Below are 22147 nucleotides of genomic sequence, written 5' to 3'. Positions count from 1 at the left end.
ATGAACAAAGGAGCAAGCCCTGCAAGGCTTTCTATGATGCAAGAAGGGTGAAAATGGAGGAGCAGGCATCTTGCAGTACAAGCTGAAGCCATCCAATTTTCAAGGATGCATTCAGAACAACGACTGCTGCAGCAAGGAAGCTCAGGACACAGCTTGTCAGTCCACCGGTCGGTCCAGGGGCACTTCTGAAGGCTCTGCAGGAACAGATCCTAGAGCAGGGGTCGGGAATGATTGTTCTCACCGGTCCAGAGATCAAATCACCAATGAAGGTCTTCTTGAGATCAGGACAGGGCTACACCTGGATAACACTAGAGTCATTGCCGGTCAGCTGCAGGGGTTGCCTGTGGGCTGCCAGTCTTTGTAGAAGTCTTAGTTCCAAAGATCTGCCAAACAGTTGCAGGAATACTCCTTTAATCCAAGATTTAGACTGGGAGCTCGCCCAACGCAATGCTAAGGAAAGCACCATTCAAACTGTTAGTGGCTATGCCGTCATTGGTCGCTACAATCCACAACATCTAACCAGAAACAGACATTCAGTTGCCATTGTGTGTCCTGGAACCGGACAGTCCCATCCCCCAAATACTGCCCCATTGCCCCTGAAAGCAGCAGCTTTCCCCAGGAAAGGGCATTCCATATATGACCTTTCCTGACTGGAGAAGGCAGGAAGAAGGCCAAAGAACAAGCAAAACCATGCGGCTCGACCATCTTTGGGTGTGAACCACCCTTATTAGCTATTTGCGGAAAATGAAATGCTCAAGCAAAATTATAAAAATAAGGTAGAAAAACATCTACGACCACCAGCTCATCATAGGCACATTGTCAAAGTAACCAAGAAGGCATTACAGAAAACGATAGAAGGATACAAAGTATCCTAACCGCACTTCACTTTGAGGTGATGCGTGCAATTGTAACAAGACATAGTCTCTCAGTACGGATAGTCTTATGGACTGATAAGTTTCCCCATAAGAATGGGCTTTATTTACCTCCAGAAAAGTGAGGGCAGGAGGCAGCAAAAAGAAAGGGAGGAAAGCGGCAAAAGAAAATGTTTCCTAAGGAACAAGTTACTTACCTGTAACTGTTGTTCTCCAGCATGGGTCTGGCATGGATTCACATGCTCATGAATATTCCCCGTCGTCAGGCTGGGAATCCTCGGTAAAGAAAAAATCAGTATCAGTTTTGTTTCTGATCTGTCTTTCTTAGTAGTAACCAATCCCTGATCTCTGGGTCATACTGCCCCCAGCTAATGACTGCCCTCTCCCTAAGCCCCGCCTCTGGCAGCCATCCTCAGATTTGGTAGCACGCCAAGTGGCAGTATGAGCAAGTGAAGAGCCGCAGAGGGGTAGGCGGGAGGGTTTGCATGTGAATCCATGCCAGACCCATGCTGGAGAACAACAACAGTTACCTTGCTCCTTCTCCAGCATGGGGTCTGGCATGGATTCACATGCTCATGAATAAAAGAATACATAGCAGTATACACATGCACAACCACGGGAGGTGGCAACAGGCTCAACATTAAGCAATACAACAACTCAACATTAAGCATCTCTTACCTCCTCACCTTAAGCGAACAGGTTGCGCAGCAATGCTTGGCCACTCTGGACTCCTCCCTGGAGTCCCGATCGACGCAGTAGAATCTTGTGAAGCTGTGCGTCGAACTCCACGTAGCAACCATGCAGATGTCCAGCAGGGGCACACCAGACAGGAACGCTGTGGTAGCAGCGATCGCTCTGGTCGAATGGGCTCTCGGACGGCCGGGCAGCGGTCGTTTTGCCAACCGGTGACAATGCATGATGCAGCCGGAGAGCCATCTGGAAATGGAAGTCTTCGCTAGAGCCTTCCCTTGATTCACAGACCCAAAGTTCACAAACAGTTGTGCCGTCTTCCGAAAACTCTTCGTGCGGTCCACGTAGAACTTCAGCGCTCTAGCTACATCCGGCGAGTGCAAAGTCCTCTCGGCCGGCGTCGAAGGCGACGGGAAGAAAACTGGTAACACCAAGGGCTCGTTGAGGTGGAAGTCCGACGGCACCTTGGGCATGAAGGAGGGGGGCGTCCTCAGCGCCACCCTCGTGTTGTGAAAAGTCAAGTATGGAGGCTTGCAAGATAGGGCCTGAATCTCTCCCACTCGTCGTGCAGAGGTGATGGCCACGAGGAACGCTGTCTTCCATGACAGGAACTTCAAAGGCGCCAAATGCATAGGCTCGAATGGGGCTCCCATGAGCCTGGTCAGCACCACATTAAGCTCCCACGCCGGGGCAGGAGCCTTCACCGGCGGGAATGATCGGAATAGTCCCTTCATAAATTCCTTCACCAGGCGATGAGACCACAAGGATGCCTGTCTCGTAGTCCTGGTATATCGGGAGATGTCAGCCAGATGTATTTTTATGGAGGCGTGAGCCAGTCCAGCTTTGGCCAGCGACAGTAGGTACGGCAGCACTTGAGGGGCCGTAATCCGCAGAGGGTTAATCTTCTGTGCACGGCACCAGACAGAGAACCTCTTCCATTTATGACCGTAACACTTGAGAGTTGAGGACGCCCTGGCCTTTGCAAGAACCTCTCTGCAATCAGCCGGGATACCGTACCCGCCAAACTCTAGTGCTGCAGGAGCCAGGCCTGCAAGTTCAGCGACTGTGGGTCATGATGGAGAATGGCGGCTCCTTCTCTGGAGAGAAGATCCGCGTCTGCCGGCAGCCTGACTGGCGGGGACGTTGACAAGTCCAGAAGGTCCGGGAACCAGATCTGCCTCGGCCACGCCGGTGCGACAAGGATCATCCTGCACCTGGACTTCTTGAGCTGGTTGATGAGGCGGAACAGCAACGGCAATGGAGGGAACGCGTACAGAAACAGGCTGTCCCAAGGGAACAAGAAAGCATCGCCCATGCTCCTCGGCTGTGGGAACCTGCTGGTGAACCTCTGGCACTTGAGTTCGTCGCCGTCGCGAACATGCCGATCTGGGGTTTGCCCCATCGTTGGAAGAGTCGATCCACTTGATCCTGGCGCAGTTCCCACTCGTGGCACGAGCGCAGTCCCTGCTGAGTGGGTCGGCGATGGTGTTTTTTATTCCTGCAAGATGGAAGGGAACCAGAAACATCCCCTGGGCGACGGCCCAGAGCCACAGATCCTGGGCCTCCTTGGATAGGGCTGGGGATCTGGTGCCTCCCTGCTTCCGGATGTAGAACATCGTGGTGTTGTTGTCGGTGAAGATCCTCACCACTTTGCCCTTGAGGGACGGAAGGAACGACTTGAGAGCCCAGAACACTGCTCGGAGCTCCAGAATGTTGATGTGGAGAGACCTCTCCTCCGGGAGCCAAAGGCCTCTTGCGTGGAGGCCTCCGGTGTGGGCCCCCCAACCCTCCAGAGAGGTGTCCATCGTCACCGTCTCCTAAAATGCTGGGATTTGAAATTCCGTGCCTGTCGTGAGGTGAGCATGGGTGCCCCACCACAAGATCGCCCGACGGAACTCCTCGTCGAGAGGGATCCTGTCCTCGAAACAGCCCGTCGCCTGAAATCAGCGGGCGTCGAGGAACTCCTGTAGCGAACGCATCCGAAGTCTGCCGAGGACTACAAGATAGATGCATGAGGACATCATCCCGAGGAGGGACTTGAAGGACCTCACCCTGGCCACGTCCGTGGCTAGCAGGCGCCGCACCTTGCCCAGGATGGTCTTGGTCCTCTCCTCTGAAGGGGAGGCCAATTGCCCCACTGTATCGAGCTTCGCTCCCAGAAACAGTGCTACTTGCGATGGAACCAGGTGGGATTTGGGGTAGTTGATGGCGAACCCCAGCTCCGCCACTGGTGCCAGGCACTTGGTGAAAACCCTGGTTGCCGACTTTAATCCGAACGGTAGGGCTCTGAATTGGTAGTGACGTCCCTGAACCACGAACCTGAGGAACTTCCTGTGCCTTTTTAGAATGGGGATGTGGAAGTAAGCATCCCCCAGGTCCGACGACGATAGGAAGTCGCCTTCCTCCAGCTGTCCCAGCACATGCTGGAGGGTGACCATCCTGAATTTCTGCGCCTTGATGTGCTTGTTTAGCGGACGTAGCTCCAGGATGAGGCGCCAACCGCCTGTCTTCTTTCTCACGAGCAAATACCTTGAGTACACTCCGGAGCCCCGGAGCCTCCTGGGGACGAGCTCGATGGCACCTTTCTTGAGCATCGCCTTTACCTCCAACAGCAGTTGAGGGACGGGATTCTCCTTCCTGGCCACGGATGGAATGCGAGGGCACTTCTTTTGGAATTCCAGCGAGTGCCCATTGGCCAGGGTGTCCAACACCCAACGATCGGTGGAGATGGACTCCCACACGCTGACGAACTTCGTCAGCCGCCCTCCCACCGGGGTGCTTTGGTGGGGGCCCGACAACCCGGCCGGGTCAGTCTTGCTTGGCGACGACGGCGGGATCCCCCTTGCTTGCCGCAACCTCTGTAGGCCTCCTGGGAAGAGGAACGGGCCGCCTGGCGGTAAGTGGAGGAGCCACCGCTGGATCCTTTGGAGGCACCCTGTCTGCCTCCGAAGCTCCGAAAGGGCCGTCGCTGTTGAAGATCCCCAAGGGCCCGCGCCGTCTCCGAGTCGGTCTTGATGGCCTGTAGGGACCCGTCCACCGCCTTACCAAAAAGGTTGTTGTTGTCGAACGGCATGTCCAACACTCTGGTCTGGACGCCTTGGCGAAAGTCTGTCGCCTTGAGCCATCCTCATCGTCGGAGGCAAACTCCGTTGCCCAGTTGGCGGAATCCGGTATCGGCAATGTCCGTTGCCACCGTTATGGCATGATCCGACGCCACCTCGCCTTCCTGCGGAATTTCTAGGGCCTCCGCCCTTTTGTCATCAGGTAGGAAGTCTAGCAGGGGAGCGATCTTGAACCAGAGCTCCCTGTCATAGCGGGCCACGATCGCTAAGGCACTGGCCGCCTTAATTGTCGTCGCTGCCGACGAGATGACTCGTCCTCCCATAGAATCCAACTTCTTGCCCTCGCTGTCCGGCGGGGAAGTGGAAGTTGAAGCCGCCGCACCCGCTGCCTTCTTCTTAGCCGCTGCCGAGACGACAGAGTCCGGCGTGGGCTGGGCCCTGAAGCACAAGGGGGCGGCATCGGGGACTCTGTACTTCTTCTCGTACCTGTCCCTCTTGGCTGGTGTTGTGTAAGGGTTCTTGAGGACAGCAAGCCCCTCGTCCCAGATGTCTTCGAGTAAAGGCACCGCGAGGACCGTCATCCTCTTGGCCTCTCGTTGTTGGTACAGAAACCCCTCCTTTTCCTGTTCTTCAGGGCAGAGCTGGAAGAGCTCGGATGCCCTGGTTATCATGGCGTGGAAAGAGCCAATTTCGTCGGCTGGAGACACCCGCGGGGGGGGGGGGGGTGTGCTGAAAGACGGGATGTCCGCTGTGTCATCGCCGCCGTCATCGTCTGTCCCCGTCGCTGTATCCTCTCTAGGGTCCGGCGTGGGGGTTGAGGGGTCCACCGGTCTCGCTGGCACAAAGGGCGGAGCGGGGTGGACTCTCCTCTGCTTGTTCGGAGGGCTTCCCAACGGGCCTGGTTCTGGATCCTCCGTAGGGGTTAGGGGTCCATGGTAACCTCGTCCTTATCTCGGTGCATAAGGATTGGATTGCCAACAAAATGGCCGCCGAGCTATTCTGGGGCTTGTGCAATGGCTGCGATGGACGGGATGGCCGCTCCACTGGGCCCTGTTCGTCGTCATCGTCGCTATCTTCGATCACGTCAGAAGGGACCGCCCCCTGGGCCCCTGGGATCAAACCTTCTCGAACCTCTCGTTGAGGCCTATGAACCTCTCGTTGAGGCCTATGGACCTCTCGTTGAGGCCCTTCTCGGTTTCCACCAGTTCCTCCTCAGAGGCTGATTCCGAGTCTGTAATGGCCACCGCCTCCCCTCCTCTTTTTCCGTCGGGGACTTCACGGGGGTCTTAACTGTGGGCTGGAAAGAGGATTCCCTCCGCGTTGGCAGGGATACTCTGGGCCCAGAGGGCATTTCCACAGGCGTAGTCTCAGCCGGCTTCGCCAAGGTCGCATCAACCACTTCGGCAGAGACCTTTGCAGGGTGGATCAAGGCCCTCACCACCTTAGGTGCATCCTGGGCCTTCGCCTTGAGGGGAGGGTCAGCGCCTCGCTGCCCCTTCGAGATCGACCGGGTACGCTCCAGCGGCCTACCCGGGTTCTCAGACTTCCTCTTACCCGAACCAGAGCGCTGGCTCGTGGTCGAACGTGCCGGGGAAGTAGCGCCCTGCTTGGCAGCCGAAGAGCCTGACCTTTCGGCGCTCCCGGTGTCCGCAGACTCGCGGTGCTTGGCCTTCTGTCGGGCCCCCGTCGCCGGGGCGCCCTCACAGGACTTAGAAGTCCGCTCAGACTTCTTCTTCGCTTTCTCAACTGCTGTGCCCTTCTCCAGCCAGGCGGCGAGGCGGGAACGACGATCTTGTTTGGTCAGTTCCGAAAGGTTCTTGCAGAACGCACAGTCTTTCTCCACGTGCGTCTTGTCCTCATGAAGGCAGTAGAGACATCGCGAATGCCCGTCCTCCTTAAAAACGTTCTGTAATCCGCATCCAGGGCAGCACCTGAACAGCTTGGATCCGGGCGTCGAGCTTCCCTGGTCCTGGGCCATGTCCGTTGATGCAGGCCGCATATCTTCCGGAATCCTCCAAGAAGTGTAAACTCGATGAAAACTTCACCCTTGAGGGGCGTAGAAGACTTCCAAAACGGGTCCCCGTTGTCGGAAGTGGAAACGGTGGAGTTGAGGCTCGATTAAACCGAAAAAATGAGAAATCTCCTGAAAAAGCATGAAAACAAAGCAAAAAAACTCGAGAGCTAAACACAAGGACTCCCAACACTTGAACGTGCGGTAAAAATCTGAGGATGGCTGCCAGAGGCGGGGCTTAGGGAGAGGGCAGTCATTGGCTGCGGGCAGTATGACCCAGAGATCAGCGATTGGTTGCTACTAAGAAAAACAGATCAGAAACGAAACTGATACTGATTTTTTCTTTACCGAGGATTCCCAGCCTGACGACTGGGAATATTCATGAGAATGTGAATCCATGCCAGACCCCATGGTGGAGAACAGTAGCCATACAGTATTGTTTTCAAGGGTCTCGGCGAAGCCCTGCTCCTTCACTGATCTCCAGAAAGCCTTCATCGGTGCTTCGACACCTTGAACAGTAGAAACAATCCGTCCCAATCCCTGCGTAAGAATTCTGCCTTTGGAAGCTTTTACAAGTCTTGCAGAACCATCCTGTGGCCTTTCCAGTTTCCTCACGGGCTACCTCGCGGCATCATTTGCCATCCTGAGTTCCGACTCTACATATGCTCAACTTGTGAAACAAGGACACCCTCCCAACCTCTGGCATTTGCAGCTCTTCAGCACAAAGAGGGGCCATGCAACACCAGCTTCTTTGTTTCTGCCACAAGGGACAACTTCCACGGTTTGATTGCGGTGGTCATCGCCATTTTACATCAGTCCTTCAGACTAGGAGTACTGGGAAACCATGTATCCCTTTATAATTCTTGTACTTTTCATCATTACACACAGCACCTTACAGTGCAGTGCAATGGGGATACTTTTGTATCACCCTAGCTTTTTACACTTGGGATTTTTAGTTACTTTTAAAAGGTGCCCAAAGACACTGGTGGCAGCAGCTCAATTTTGACCATTTTTGTATTTTCTTTGGTGTGCACATCCGCGTTTGCCTTGTATGGCTACTGAATGCAGCTAGTGCCCCAAAATGGCTGTGTGGCAAGATTTTTGTTTGCTTCTTTAGCCATATTGGCCATATTGTTGTTGGACTTCTTTCCTGCCTTGCCAAGGCACGAAATCCCTTATAAGGTCATTGTGAAGGCATCACGAAGCAACACACAGACAACATATTCAAAGTTTAAAACAAAATGATTTATTAAAGGTAATTGTCAGGATGGTAGAAAGCCTAACTTGCCCTATGCTAAGGTGGGATTTCCCTACCTGAACAAAAACTAAGGAAAGTCAAAGAGTTCGACTAAAAAATCTGTGTGTCCAAAACCTATCCTTGCCCTCAAAACTAAAGCTAAACAATGTGTAGGGATGTCAATAATCAAAGAAATGGTGATCAACACAAAGTTGTGAACTTCTTCCAGCTCTCAGCTTCCCTTTCAGCTCCCCTTCCCCAAGTTCAAGAAAGTGACATAAAAGTATCAAAATTACCTTTCTCAAGTTCAACAAATCCTTGAGTTTCCCTTCCCCAAGTTCCAAACACCACAGTCCATAAGAAGAGGGTCTTGAGGCTCTGTGCTAAAAAAAGCATTTGCAGTTCATCAAGTTCCCCTCCCCAAGACTTCAACGTAGTAATTGATATTGGGTTCGGTCTTTCAAAGTTCAACACGACTCCAGGCCAACTAGACCCTCCCTCTGGTTTACCTCACCAGTTAACTTACAGGTCTCCTTCCTGGTATATTTCACAACATCTTTGGTTTTCAACATTCATGTCTCCCTGGTCTAGGCGCAGTTATCAGACCATACGGTCCACCCATCACAGGTCGCACAACCACGAACCCTAGGCTCTTCAGCCCACACAGGTTCTTCTGTATTTGCACATGTGTCTGAATTCACCTTCACTTTGCTTCTCTTTGTTGGCATTGTGGATTTATGTACAGGTTCTCACTCTCCTGGCTTCTCCTGGTTAGCCTCTTGGCTTTGCCATTATGTGCAACACCTCTTGCCAGTCTTTGGCCTTGCCGCACTGTATCCATTCATAAAAGTTCACTTGGAGGGGGTCTTATGTGTTCCCCACCTTTCTGTCGCATTCTTTCACACTTATGCTCTTTTCCCTTTTTAGCTTTCATCCACTGTTAGCTGTGCTCATAAAGTTTAAATTCAATCCAACATTCACTGTGTGTAGTTTCTCTTTGTTTCAATGTTTCATTCAGTTCGGTATTCAAAGTGTATGATTCAACTCTTCAAGTTTTCATTCAGTTCGGAGTTCAATATGCATAATTTAACGGAACTGCAAGTTTTCATTCAGTTCGGGAGTCAATATATGTTATACAGCACTTCTGTGTTCATGTCTAGCCCAATTAGGAGCGCCCCGGGCCTTGAGTGACGTCTCTTTCCACTCCCCGGTCCTCAGCGTTCCGCCTCCGGTGGCTACGCGTCTTCTAGACAGCTTCACTGGTGGGCAGGCCGGTCTCCTCGAGCCCCACTTGCATTCGGAGCACACGCCGGCAGCTCTGCTTTCCTTCACGGACATGAACAGCATCCTCTCTGCTTTCTGCCTTCTGCCTTGCTCACAGCTCTGGTTGCTTTCTCTGGACAACAGAGGCTCCCACACCTGTGGCAGCCTAACGGTTCAACTTGCCTTGGCATCCACAGGTTGTATGGGACATCGACCGGCGTCCTGGCTTCCTCTCAGGTCCCACCACATCTGCCTCCTCATGATACGGGTACCCTGCTGGTCGCTCCCACACAGGCCTCCCTGTTTCTCCCCTTGCTGTTCCATGGGTCTCCCTTTATAAACCTACACCACTTGTCAGGTTAAAAGTGTGGATTTCCAATTGGGATTGCCTGACCATAGTTAGAGGGACATGCCTGACTTTCAAAGCACTCTGCAGGCATCTTCTTCGTCACAGTACCAGAGTGGTGGGATTAACTGAGTGTTCATTACGCTTAATCGCCTCTTCTTCGTCTCAGTACTGTCAGAGGTCAAATGTGGGGGAAATGAGGGGAGCTGCTTTACAATAACCCATAAAGGTTGAGGGGAGGGTTAGGTTGGTTGTCAATAGGGAAAGGGGGAACCATGTCTCGCCTGTGGGCATCCCACTCCCAATCCCTAAGTACCCTCCACCCAGTTGATCCTCCCTTGCGTTTCCTCTTCCCCAGGGTCAGGATCCAAAAACAATGGGCTTTCCCTGGCCACCTTGAGAACAGGATCCAGGGGGAGTAGGAGTGAATACCCTCAGGTTTCTCAAATCATGCACTTTCCCAAAAAAGCTGCTGCTTTCGCGGGCTTGTGATACCTTTGTGTGAGTGTGTGTGTCTCTATGGCCCAGGAAGGGGGTGGGACTGTCTAGTTCCAGTCCACATACTTGGTGCCAAAAGGTCTGGGTGTCGGGCAAATGTGAAACCAGTATTTGACCCTGATTGGACAACTGCTTGCTGTTTGAATGGTGCAGATCCTTACCATTGGTGGTTTTAGACTTGCTTCAAGCTCTGATTTTGGATAATCAAATCAGCATAAATCAGCATATATCAAGCCACTTCTAAAAAAACACAAGTGGTGACGTAGAAGACCTCTCCAACTACAGGCCGATCTCAAACATTCCCTACCCGGCAACACTCATGGAACCCAACGTATATAAACTTACCCAAGAATACGTAGAAAAACACCACCTGCTAGACCAAGCTCAAGTCGGTTTCAGACCAGCAAGAGGAACGAAAACAGCACTACTAATCATCTGGGACGACCTCAAAACAAAGGCAGACTGAAACACAACCTCAGCCCTTATTCTGCTCGACCTCTCTGCAGCTTTTGACACAGTTAGCCATGACACCCTGACCAAAAGACTAGAAGACATGGGCATAACAGTCACAGCACTACTCTGGACTAAATCATTCCTAGCAGACAGAACAGAAACCGTATGGTTTAAACCCTTCAAATCCACTCCACGGGTTAACGACTGTGGAGTGCCACAAGGATCTTCACTATCACCACTATATTTCAACATCTACCAGACTCCGGTCATCAAAATCTTTAAAAAATACAACATTACTTGCTACAACTACGTGGATGACACTCAAATCTACCAAATCAAAGGCACCGAAACGGATCATTCAGCTCTAATCAGAAAGAAGTCTTCAATTGGATAAATGCCAACAACCTGAAAATTAACCCAGGAAAGACAGAAATCATGATCACATCCAAAGACCAAGAGAACGAAACCGCCATCCCATGGCCAACGAAAACAGGAACCGCACCAACACCATCTAAGGTAGTAAAAAATCTGGGAGTCCTGATGACACCCTAACCTTAGAACCACAAATAAAAGCAACAGTCAAGAAATGCTTTTTCCTCCTCCACACGGCAAGAAGAACCCTACCTTTCCTCTCCTTCAAGCATAAAACACTCACTATCGCCGCCCTCATCATGTCAAGAATCGACTATGCAAACAGTCTCTACCTCGGAATACCAGAATACCTCATGAAGAAACTACAACGGATCCAAAATGCAGCAGCCAGACTACTCCTAAAACTATCCAAAAGAGACCACATCACTCCTGCCCTAAAAACACTACACTGGCTCCCAGTAAAACACTGCATCGCCTTCAAAACCATGTGCATAACGCAGAGGGCAATCAGTGGACAAGGAGCAGAATTCCTACAAAAGAAAATAATCTACAAACCAAAGAGGCCCCTCCAATCCAGCAACGAAATCCGCCTGGAACTAAAACCATACCTTAAGAAAAAAATTGGAGGCACCTCCTTCTACCACTTAGCCGCAAAAACTTGGAACAACATCCCAAAAGAGATCAGGAACACCAAAGATCACCACAAATTCAGGAAATTACTTAAAACCTGGCTCTTCAAGACCACAGACTCAAACTGAAAACGGAAACAGAGAAAAAGGATGACTGAACTGGAAAGGAAACTGACAGCCCCAGAACTGACAGGGAAGCCCCCGCAGTACCAGACAGATGACACTGGATAGACTGAAACACAGGTGACACCCATGGAGACGGAGTCAACTATCCCAGCCAATCCCACCAACATCTTCATCCCCCCCTTAGTTGCCCACCAGGTACCAAAGTATCAATTGAATTGCCCAGACACTGCCAATCACCACACCAGCTGAGTGATGGACATTGGCAGGTACACTGGCCACAAAAGTAGGAAGGGAGGAAAGGTCGGGTTGCGATTGAGGATGTATGAGGTGGGGGTCAGACGTGAAAGGGACCTTAGTGCAAGATGGGCCCAGATCAGGACAGAGGAGCATCAGGAGAGACTACGCAAGCCCTGCGCCTCAATTCAGGATAGAGATGCCAACTAACCAATTCCACTAACAATTTCCACCTCTGCACACACCTCTAAACTCCAAACCAAACAACCACAAACCTACAGCACAGCAAACCGCACAAACTTCACTACATTGCAACAACAAAACAAGAAACACAGACTTCCACAACAGTACACGATGACTACCGGCCGCAATCACCCCAGGCCCAGCCAACGGACCCAACGGGCTGTGGCTGCCAACAGCACATCACTACTCTCTTGCACTTTTCCTGCTTTTTCCCACTAACTCACCCTCCCTTCCTCTTTCAGAGCCGCCGGTGCGCCAGGGGACCACTCCGGTGGTGATAGTGCGCGGTACAAATGTCCTTTAACATTAACATTTCTTCAGATCATAATTGGAGCCAGGAATCGATCGAATAAGAGCAGCCGAGGTGGCCCAGTATCCATTCCAGTAGCCAGCCCGGTGAAGCCCTGCTCCTCTGCTAGGACTAGAGGGACCAAATAGTCTAAACGGTTCCTAGTGATTGCATCGACAGCCAAACCATTGACAACCATACCATTGACAAAAAAGCATCTATAAAAGCTTGTTTTATTATTTTATTTTTTATTTTAGCATTTATAGCTGTGCACCAAGCCCTCAGGCATCTAGGCACGAGTTACATAGGTAGGTACAGATGCATAGGCGGGTAAAGTTCAAGCCAGTAGGAGAGTCTAATTAGTTAAACAAGTGAGTCTTTTGTTTTTTTCTGTAGAGTTGGTAGGATGTCTAGGAGCATAAGTGTAGTGGGAGATTGTTCCAGAGTTTAGTTACGACCATGGGGAAACTTGAGCCACCTGCGTGTTTCCGTCTGAATCTGGTGGTGAGAAGTCGCTGGCTGTTCGAGGATCCGAGCGGTCTGGCTGATGAGTATTTCTTAATCCTCTGGACAAGGTAAGTCGGGGCTATGTCCGCTAGGCACCGGTGAGCAAGTGTGAAGATTTCGAATTGTATTATTTCCCGGATGGGGAGCCAATAGACAGTGCGCCTTAGCTCTAGAAACGTGGTCGGATTTGGTGAGGTCCAGGGCGGCTCTAAGAGCATTGTTTTGAATTATCTGGAGCCTGTTTTGTCAGAGGTCCCAAAGAGTAAGGCGTTACAGTAGTCTAGCCTGGACAGCACCAGGGTACTGGCAACAGAGTCCGTTTGTGGTGCATAGGAAAGGTTTGCTTGCTCGTATGAGTTTAATCATGTAAGCTCTTGCAAAGGTGATGTTATCGATTTGGCGGGTCATATTGAGGGATGCATCGAGGTAGATGCCCAATGTTTTGAGAGATGTGGAAACAGGGATGTTGTGGCCATCTATGGGGAAGAGCCGGTATGCTGGATCCAGGTTTGAAAGGCGAGTTGAGGGGCCAACTAGAAGCAGCTCGGTCTTCTCCTCGTTGAGACATAGGCTGTGTTGGGCAATCCAGGTTTGGATTGTCTCGTAAATGGAGTTTATGGTGCTGACGTCCTAAAAGCCTGTAAGTGGGATGAGTATTTGCGTATCATCCACGTAGCTGGTGAAGGCGATGCCTAGGGACTCTAGGTGGTCGAACAGAGGTTTTGTATAGATACTGTAGAGGGTGGGGGAAAAGCAAGATCCTTGTGGGACACCGAATGGCATTGGGGTGGGTAGGGCTGCGGCTTCGCCAGTAAAGAATTGTGAGGTTCTGTTTTGATGAAGGAGGCAACCCAGCTAGTCGCTTCAGGGGAGAAGTGTGCCACTGATGTCAGGTGGTGGCAGAGGGCGTTGTGGTCCACCAGATCAAATGCTGCAGAGAGATAGAGTAGCATCAGGAGGGAGATATTTTCAGCATCATTGGCATTGTCAAGTTGATTCTTGAGGTCGAGGAGGGCTGTTTCCGTTCCGTGGCCTGGGCGAAAGCCAGATTGGCTGGGGTTGAGGATGGAATGAGCTTCTAAAAAAGCCTGCATTTGGGTACATGCAATTCTGTTAAGGATTTTCAGAAGGAATGGGACGGTGGCGATGGCTCGATAGTTGGTGGGGATGGAGAGGTCAAGTGCTGTTTTTATTAGCAACGGGGTGATCCAAGATTCTTTAAGGCAGGAAGGGACAGTGTTGGAAGAGAAGGAGGCATTGACAATGGCAGTGATGAGGGGGGTGAGCAGTGTAAGGCATTGTTTGACCATGGTGGCAGGACAGGTATCTTCTTTGCACCGAGAAGGCTTGAGGCCTTTTACTAGTTTGGCACGGTCAGGTTCGGCCTGGGGGAGAACTGGAAGGGCTGTAAGGGTACAGGAGGTACATTGGATGGGTTCTGCAGTGGGGTGACAGCCAAGTTGTGTGCTTTGGAGTCAATTTTCATTCGTAGTTGTGTAATTTTCCCAGTGAGGGCGTCATACAGCAATTCATGTGAGCTTGAGGCAACTTCTGATATTCTGCTGTTATAGGAGGCTGCCTTGGTGGCGAGGACGGATTGTTTATACATGTTAGACTGTTCTAACAATAGTGCCTTGTTGTGTCCACTTGGGTTCTTTTGCCACTAGTAGCCTTCTGTTAGGGAGTTTATCTAAAGTTCACTTATGGGCGGACTTTATGCTTGGTGTACAGAGCCCCAATCCCTAGCATAAGACTTATGAATGCAATTCAAAAGGTAAGTAAAACCACTGTTGTAGCAACTCAAAATATTCTCTTGTAGGAATAAAATATATGAACACCACCAACACTAGCAGGTAAGCACTTTTCAAGACTTCTAATACTTTTCAGAGGCCTTAGGGCTTTAGCAGTCCATCCCTCTCTAGGTATGAGTTCTTCAAAGTAATATTGGAGAGAAAACAGGTAAGGCACAGTTGCAGAAAAGGCAAGGTTCCAGAGGATTCTTCAATTATAAGTAAGTATGAAGCTTTTGCTGGTCAAAAAGGGCTCAGGGACCTCAGAAAAGGCTCCCTATCTGCGCACAAGCGTTAGGCCTCAGCGTCCGTTTATGGAGGAACACCCAAACAACGGAATCAGCACTCCAGAGACAAAGGTGTTCAGAGAGACTCTAGGTAAGTATTACCTAGAGTCCCACAGTACCCGAGGAGTGAGGAAGATGAACAAGCTGGACGCCTTCACGATGCAGCAGACCCGGTCGCCTGTTCCCTGTTTGTGGTGACGAAAGGAGGGACACAAAGGGATTTTGCAACAGCAGTCGAGAGAGGGGACTGGCAGCAAAGTATTCTTCCTGCTCCAACGCAGGTCTGTGGTTTTTGCACCTTTTTACAGATCTCACTGAAGAACGGTTCTCGTTCGATTGATTCACCTCGCTTGTTCTGCCCTGCACTCTGGTGAGCGGACTTTGAGGAGGGAGATCTTGCCTCTGGAGGCCCGGAAGGAGTCCACAAAGTTTCAGGAGGATTTGTTTGTGGCAAGATAATGAACTGCAGGATGGTTGCAGGTCCCAGTGTATTGGTGGTTTGCAGCCCAGGAAGGTCGCAGCACACCGTGGAATGGTTCTTCTTGTAGGTTGTCCTAAGGCTGATTGGTCCCACCAGCCCAAAGGAGGGGAGAGTCCTCTTCGGATCTCCCCCGATGCTTAGAAGGAGGGGTTGTGCAGCAGCATTTACACAGCAGGTATCTCCGGTCCTCTGGAATTGGCTGCGGACGTCTTCCCTCTTCTTCGTGGGTTCTTTGGCTCCACTGGTCAGCTTGTCAAATCACCAGGAATCCAGGCTCTTATACAGGAACGAAGCCAATCAGTATTCATGCTACATTTAAACTTTGGGTGGTGGATGTCCTAGGACATCCAACCTCCCAGTTGAAACCGGTTCCAGGCAGGCATGCTAGAAGACCAAAAAACAGCAAAGTTTTGTTCTCCTGTCCTCACAGACACTGCCCAGCTAACTATCGTCCAATCTCTATCACTCCCTTCCTGGACAAGCTCCTGGAGAAACTGGCCATCTCCCAGCTTAATCTCCATGCTGAATCTGTTGGTAGCCTTCATGACCATCAGTCTGGCTTCAGAGCCGCCAGAAGCACGGAAACTGCTCTCCTGAACATCCGTGAGGATCTACTCTCGAACCTTGACTCTAACATTCCATGTGTTCTCATTTTGCTTGATCTCTCTTCTGCCTTTGACACTGTCAACCATACAATCCTGCTCAACCGTCTCTGTGATAACCTGGGTATCACTGGTCAGGCTCTGGCTTGGCTGACCTCTTTCCTCTCAAATCGACCATCCCAGGTCCAACTGGGGTCCTTCCTCTCTGACATCTTTTTCTCTACCTGTGGTGTCCCCCAGGGTTCTAACCTCTCTCCCTGGCTGTTCAACCAGTATCTGGCACTTCTTGCCCACTGCATCGCTGCTCTCTGCCCCAACTTTCAGTGCTATGCGGACGATACCCAGCTCATTTTCAGGCTACCCTCGGCCTCCTCTTCTCCTTCCCTCATCTCTGACTGTCTTTCTGCTATCCAGGAATGGTGTGCCGCCAACGACTGCTGCCTTAATGCCAGTAAGACTGAGATTCTACTCATCGGCACACCCACTCCCTCCTTCCCTGCAGCTCTCTGGCCGGCCTCGCTTGGCCCTCTTCCTGCTCCTACATGCAAGGCGAAAAACCTCGGGGTCATCTTCGACTCCACACTCTCCTTCTCTCCTCACATTTCTGACGTTTCTAAGAAGTCACACTACCAGCTGCACCTCCTCAGAGGTATCCTCTCCTTCCCCCAGAAGCTCACTGTCTCCAGTGCCCTGGTTCTCTCGAAGCTGGACTACTGTAACAGCCTCTATCTAAATCTGCCTGCCTCTACTCTCCGCCCTTTGCAACTCATCCAGAACAGGACTGCAAGACTTGTCCTTGGCCTCAAGCCCAGGGACCGTATCTCTCCAGGACTGAAATCGCTACACTGGCTCCCTGTGGCTGCGAGGATTAAGTTCAAACCCCTCTGCATTGTCCACAAGGCCTTCTCGGGCCTTGGGCCGAAATACCTTCAACTCTCTCTTCCTAAATATCTTCCTTCTTGAGCTCTTTGCTCTTCCTCCTCCAACTCCCTTAGGGTCAGCCGCAGCAGGGGCCTCCCTCTGGAACAGCCTTCCTGCCTCCCTGAAACTTGAGGAGAACCATCTACGGTTCCGGAAGCACCTCAAAACCTTCCTCTTTGCTTCTGCTTTCTCTCCCCCTCTACCCTGCTAGATCACTAACTGTACTGAATCAGCAACTGGGCCACTCACCAATTTCGGTCCTTGGCCCAGCCACTCTCCCCTGCACTGCCTCCCTGGCAACCCCTGCACTGCGGGACTGTCTCTGTATCAACTACAGCCCCCTTTCCCAGCACTTGTCTGCACTTATCCTGCACTTACCACCAGCTGGCCCTCATTATTTATCTTGTATTTTACTAAATCACTTTGTACTGCACTTCCCCTCTCCCTTTCCCCCCCTGCACTTTTCCCGTCCCCTTACCCCTGCACTTGCGCAATCTGAATGACACCTGGCCTAGTAGGATCGTTTGTCTGTCTCCCCTGTGTCCCCCCTCCCTGCCTCTTCGCGCCTTGAAACACTTGTGTATAGGCGCTTTACAAATGCCATATCATATCATATCATGGAGCCTCAGCGGTCTACACAAAGGATTCCTGCTGAAGGTAAAAGTCTAACCACGATCTTCCCCACCCAACACGGCAGAAGAAGTACAGAAAAAGAACAAGCAACGGTAAAAACAGATACAAGTGATCACAGTTCAAGGGTGTTTATTGAACAATGTTTGCAGGGTGGAAAAACGCCTAAACTAAACCTAAGATGGGAGCACGCGTCGACCATCAAATTAAATCAAATGAAATCAAGGCAGTCCTAGTGGCGTTGTGACAAAATAAAAGGGCCTATATTAAGAAACTTCTTGCCAAACCTCACAGCGAATACAAAAAGGGGTGCAGTATCGTTTTCAAGAAAAGAAAGAAGTGTTCTCAAATAATATGTCAGAATGCGGCAGCTTGGGTCCCCCCTCCCCACGTTTTAAGTATGGGGTAAGGTGGGATCTTGGAGCACAGCACACAGTCATGCTTCTTCAACACAAGTCGACAGTTCTGGTCCAGCTTATCAGGAGCCTCGATGGCCAAGTCTTGTTTCCCTAGAAAGTCTCTTGCCTTCGAGGGCCTGGCGTGTACGAATAACAAAACAGAAGGTCCTTCATCGAAATGAAAGTTTGTTTCTTGGTTTCACTTAGGGTGGTTCCCCCTCTTCCGGGCATTGATCATTCATTCCACAAATCATAACGTCTTTTTAAACAGTTCCAGTGGACATCCCTCGGTCTGGTTCACCTTTGTCAACACACTGTTTCTTGGGACTATATCCTTGCCCCATTCTCGTCAGCATCCATCGGTCAGGCTCACTCTTGCCAACTTCGGATTCACAAACGGTTACGGAATTCACTTCCCTTGCTTTCTCATGTGGCAGGATTCACTGCCCTTGCTTTCTTTATAGTTCGCTGATCAAAGGGTTTCGACTGTACAGGGATTTTGCTCGACCTACTTTATGACCACTTTGGCCTATCCTGGCGGCTCTCCTACGGCCTGGTTTCTGTAGTTTCACTCATACGGGGATCGACCAGAGTCTCTCGAATTAGCACCCACGTGGTGCTGATTCCCTCTCCAGCTGGTCTCCCCTGAACACTTTTACAGCTCTTTGAACTTAGTTTAATTTGCCACTTTGCGTCTTTCATTCACTTATTGGCTCTCCCCTCGACTCACCGGCTGTGATGAACCGCTTGGCGTTCCTCGTAACTGGAGTCAAGGCCGGTACCCTGGTAGCAGGAGTTTCCCTTTTATCAGCAGCGACAGGCTCCGTGTACCATTGACATCTGTTGCAGCACACTTGGGCTATTGTCCTCGGTCTTACAATTCCCTCTGCTGAGGTTTTGCGTGTGTGCGTCGGAAAGGGCAAGGTCAGCCTCTCGATATTCGCTGCCTTTCTCCTCCTCTTGAACTGCCGGACCTGGATAGCTATCTCATTGTGAGATCTGCCTTGCTCGTACTGTGCTCTCTTGCTCCACCTTTCATCCCTGTGGGGAAGGGAAAGGGCCGTCAGGTGTGTGTGATTCTGATCAATTGCCTGACCCTTGTATTGGGATGTCAAGTAAACGGCTCTGGTGTTAGCCCGTTCTCTAGTGTGTCGTGCAAAAGTGTTTGTGTCGGAAAAGGGGCGGGGTAGTGGTTTTGAATGTCCTGCATGGGGAAAAGGTGCTGAAAGAAGGGGGGTACCACGTCTCACCCCCAGGAACTAGACCCAATAGCAATGGCCGTGTCCTGGCCACCTGGATGCCAGATCCTAGCTAGGGAGGCACCTTCAGGTTTCTCGCAAAACCCACAGAATGCACACCTGACATGCCAGTGTAATAGATGGGCCTGGATGATGGTACACTAAAGGCACTTTGTGCTTACAGAAGGAGTCTGTTGAAATGACCAACTGCTCTCCCTGGCTATATCTTACCACTCTCAGAAAGTTCCAAGTCACTCTCTTCCACAGGTTCGCTACTCTCCAGTTCCTCCTCTTCACTGCTGTCCCCACTCTCTCCTTCAGAGCTCCAACCCTGCTGCAGGCAGAACTCCTGCAGCCGGTCCAGCGTGCTATGTGCCTTCGGAGAGCCCATCTTCGTCTGCAGTGTATGGAGCTGTTTCAGAACCCGCCGCTGAGGAACGAACAAAGAACAAGGTGAGCCTCAAAGCAAGCAGTGCATTTTGCATTCCATGCCACCGTGCTTCACATCGTCCTGCCCAAGCGATTGATAGTGCAAACGGTAGCATAACGACCCATTAACAGTGAGACAGAATGAAAGTGGGGCAGGCGGTGCCTCATTACCTTATACCATGGGTGCATGCTGGTATCTCAATCTGTTCCAGACACCAGGAACAGGCTTCCTTCTTAATAATGTGTTGGTAATATGCACATACTCTTTTCTGATACTGTCTCATTGCATCAACTTTATGGCAGTAGTGACTAACAGAGTTTGGCGGTTCTATGTCATAAAAACGAAACAATAAATAACGAAGAACATTTTAAAGAATCAGAAATAATGAAAATAATATTTTGTATGGCGGCGGGGTCCCCCCCAAGCTCATATTTGCCCGTTCTAAAAACCCTCCTCACAAGATTTAACACTTTACCCCCACCCCCACATATATTTCCTTTAAATAATTCAGTATTTGTTCGTTATAATTGTCCTTCATTATTTATTTTCCGTTATATTCACTGTGAACCTAGAAAAAACATCTTCATTCTCTTTGGCCTATATGGATCTGCGATTACATTGTAACCTGGAATAGTGCTCTTGCAGGATGAAGGATGAAACAAATAGAAAGAAACCTGGAGAACATCACTGTCAAACCTGCACCAGGAAACGGCAAAACGTTCAGAAGACACCGCATCATGGACGTCCACTCTGTTTAGCACAATCTACCAACAGGAGTGTTATTCAGCTTGCACCTATTAATGGCCATCACAGGGGCTGGAAACTAAAGCCTTCGACATGATAATATGCCAGATAACAAAGCTGGTGCTGTGCTTATTGGCAGCCTTTGCCAGCAAGAAAACCGGTAGATGGAAACTTGAATCAGTCAAAATGTCATTCAATAGGAGCACACCTATTTTCATATTGCTACATAGAGTGGTTTCAAAACACTATGTTCCGGTGCTCGGGCGGAATACAAGCCCTGACACGGAGCTCGTGCAAAACATGAACTAAGAAAAAGTGTCTAATTCTAAAGACACTCCCGTCCCCTGCACACCAGTTAAGCTGAAATAAATCAGTCAATACACTTTTTATATTTTCACATATGTATAATTAAGTTTAAATAATTTAAAAAAATGAATGCACCGATAATTTCTGGTTAACAATCAAGTATAAACATAAAATGACAGGCTTCACAAATGGCCATCATGAAAAAGGAAAAGAAGAGTTTAATGTTCTTGTGTTGAGACGAAATCTCTACCTAATCTGAGCTTTGTTTTAGCAGATTTAGAATACCCTACGCAAACTGTTTATCCTTTATATTCTCCATAGAGCATCCTCTGACCCGTTTGAGCATTAGCTACTTCGGAAAAGACAGTATACATGGAACTCTCCTTGGTGGGGATCCGTGCATATCTAGAATTGGTATTCTGTGTGAAGCGCACATATTCTCCATAGCGTGTTGAACACGTCTCTGTTGACAGGTACATGGCATGAATTGATTCTTCCATTATTTCACTTTTAGTTTTACTTTTTGGACTCACACAATGTGTGAATTGATGTACACTTTGCATGAAGGGATAGTGCATTGAAATAATAACTAATTACTGGCACAATACAGTGATTCTTTGGAAATTTGTCCAGCGATAATACCTGCATTGATTCGTTCAAATATATTGAAATTCTGGTGAATTATGAGTTGACTGAAATGTTTGTATAAATATGTAATTACAGATTGTTTTGCTCCTGAAGAAGGGGTGTTTCCCCGAAACGCATAGAGCTTGAAATTTTGTCTCAACACAAGAACATTGTTCTCTTTTCCTTTTTCATGATGGCCATTTGTGAAGCCTGTCATTTTATGTTTATACTTGATTGTTAACTAGAAATTATCGAAGCATTCATTTTTGTTTAACTATTTAAACGTTATTATACATATGTGAAAATCTAAAAAGTGTATTGACTGATTTATTTCAGCTTAACTGGTGTGCAGGGGACGGGAGTGTCTTTAGAATTAGACACTTTTTCTTAGTTCAACTTGAATCAGTCAACCAGTGTTATGAGACCAACCCCTGAACAGAGAAGCAGAGCACTGTAGAAAAACAGAAGCTGACGACCAAAGTTTGGAAATCATTCGTGAGATCAAGTGAGAAGTAGGGCAAAGAGGGCAGGTTACAATCCCCACAAAACAAGTTCCTCCCTTAGCAGCAAACTCACCTGCAGTTTAGGTTTGCCTGCAAGCTCTGCACAGCGCAGCGCATTGGTGAAGCAGCTTTCCACTTCGTCATACCCCTGCCCAGAATCCTCCTTTACCAATGCCATGCTCAACCAGGTCTTGCATTCCTGAAATAGAGAACAGAAACACAGAATCAGCACACACGCACTCGCAGATACTGGCTGGAAAAAGAAGTAGATGGGACTATAGCAATACTAGCCATATGGGGCTCGTATCCTACAAAATACAACTGCTTCAAACTGTCTGCAATGCAGATGGCTGCCTTA

General features: G+C 49.8%; 1 protein-coding gene across 1 annotated transcript in view; it reads right to left on the bottom strand.

Annotated features, from left to right (window-relative positions):
* TONSL (tonsoku like, DNA repair protein) overlaps positions 1-22147 on the bottom strand; it is a 612770-nt gene that overhangs the window by 387260 nt on the left and 203363 nt on the right. Inside the window, exons 10-11 of the mRNA XM_069621801.1 lie at positions 21863-21988; positions 19411-19609 (exon numbers count right to left, since the gene is read on the bottom strand). Coding sequence (XP_069477902.1) covers positions 19411-19609; positions 21863-21988 — 325 coding nt within the window. The remainder of the gene's footprint in view (positions 1-19410; positions 19610-21862; positions 21989-22147) is intronic.

The sequence above is a fragment of the Ambystoma mexicanum genome, chromosome 5q (genome assembly GCF_040938575.1).
Source record: "Ambystoma mexicanum isolate Mex_15411 chromosome 5q, UKY_AmexF1_1, whole genome shotgun sequence".
Taxonomy (NCBI): domain Eukaryota; kingdom Metazoa; phylum Chordata; class Amphibia; order Caudata; family Ambystomatidae; genus Ambystoma; species Ambystoma mexicanum.
Note: the sequence above shows the minus strand (reverse complement) of the source record. Positions and strands in the feature narration are given on the sequence as shown.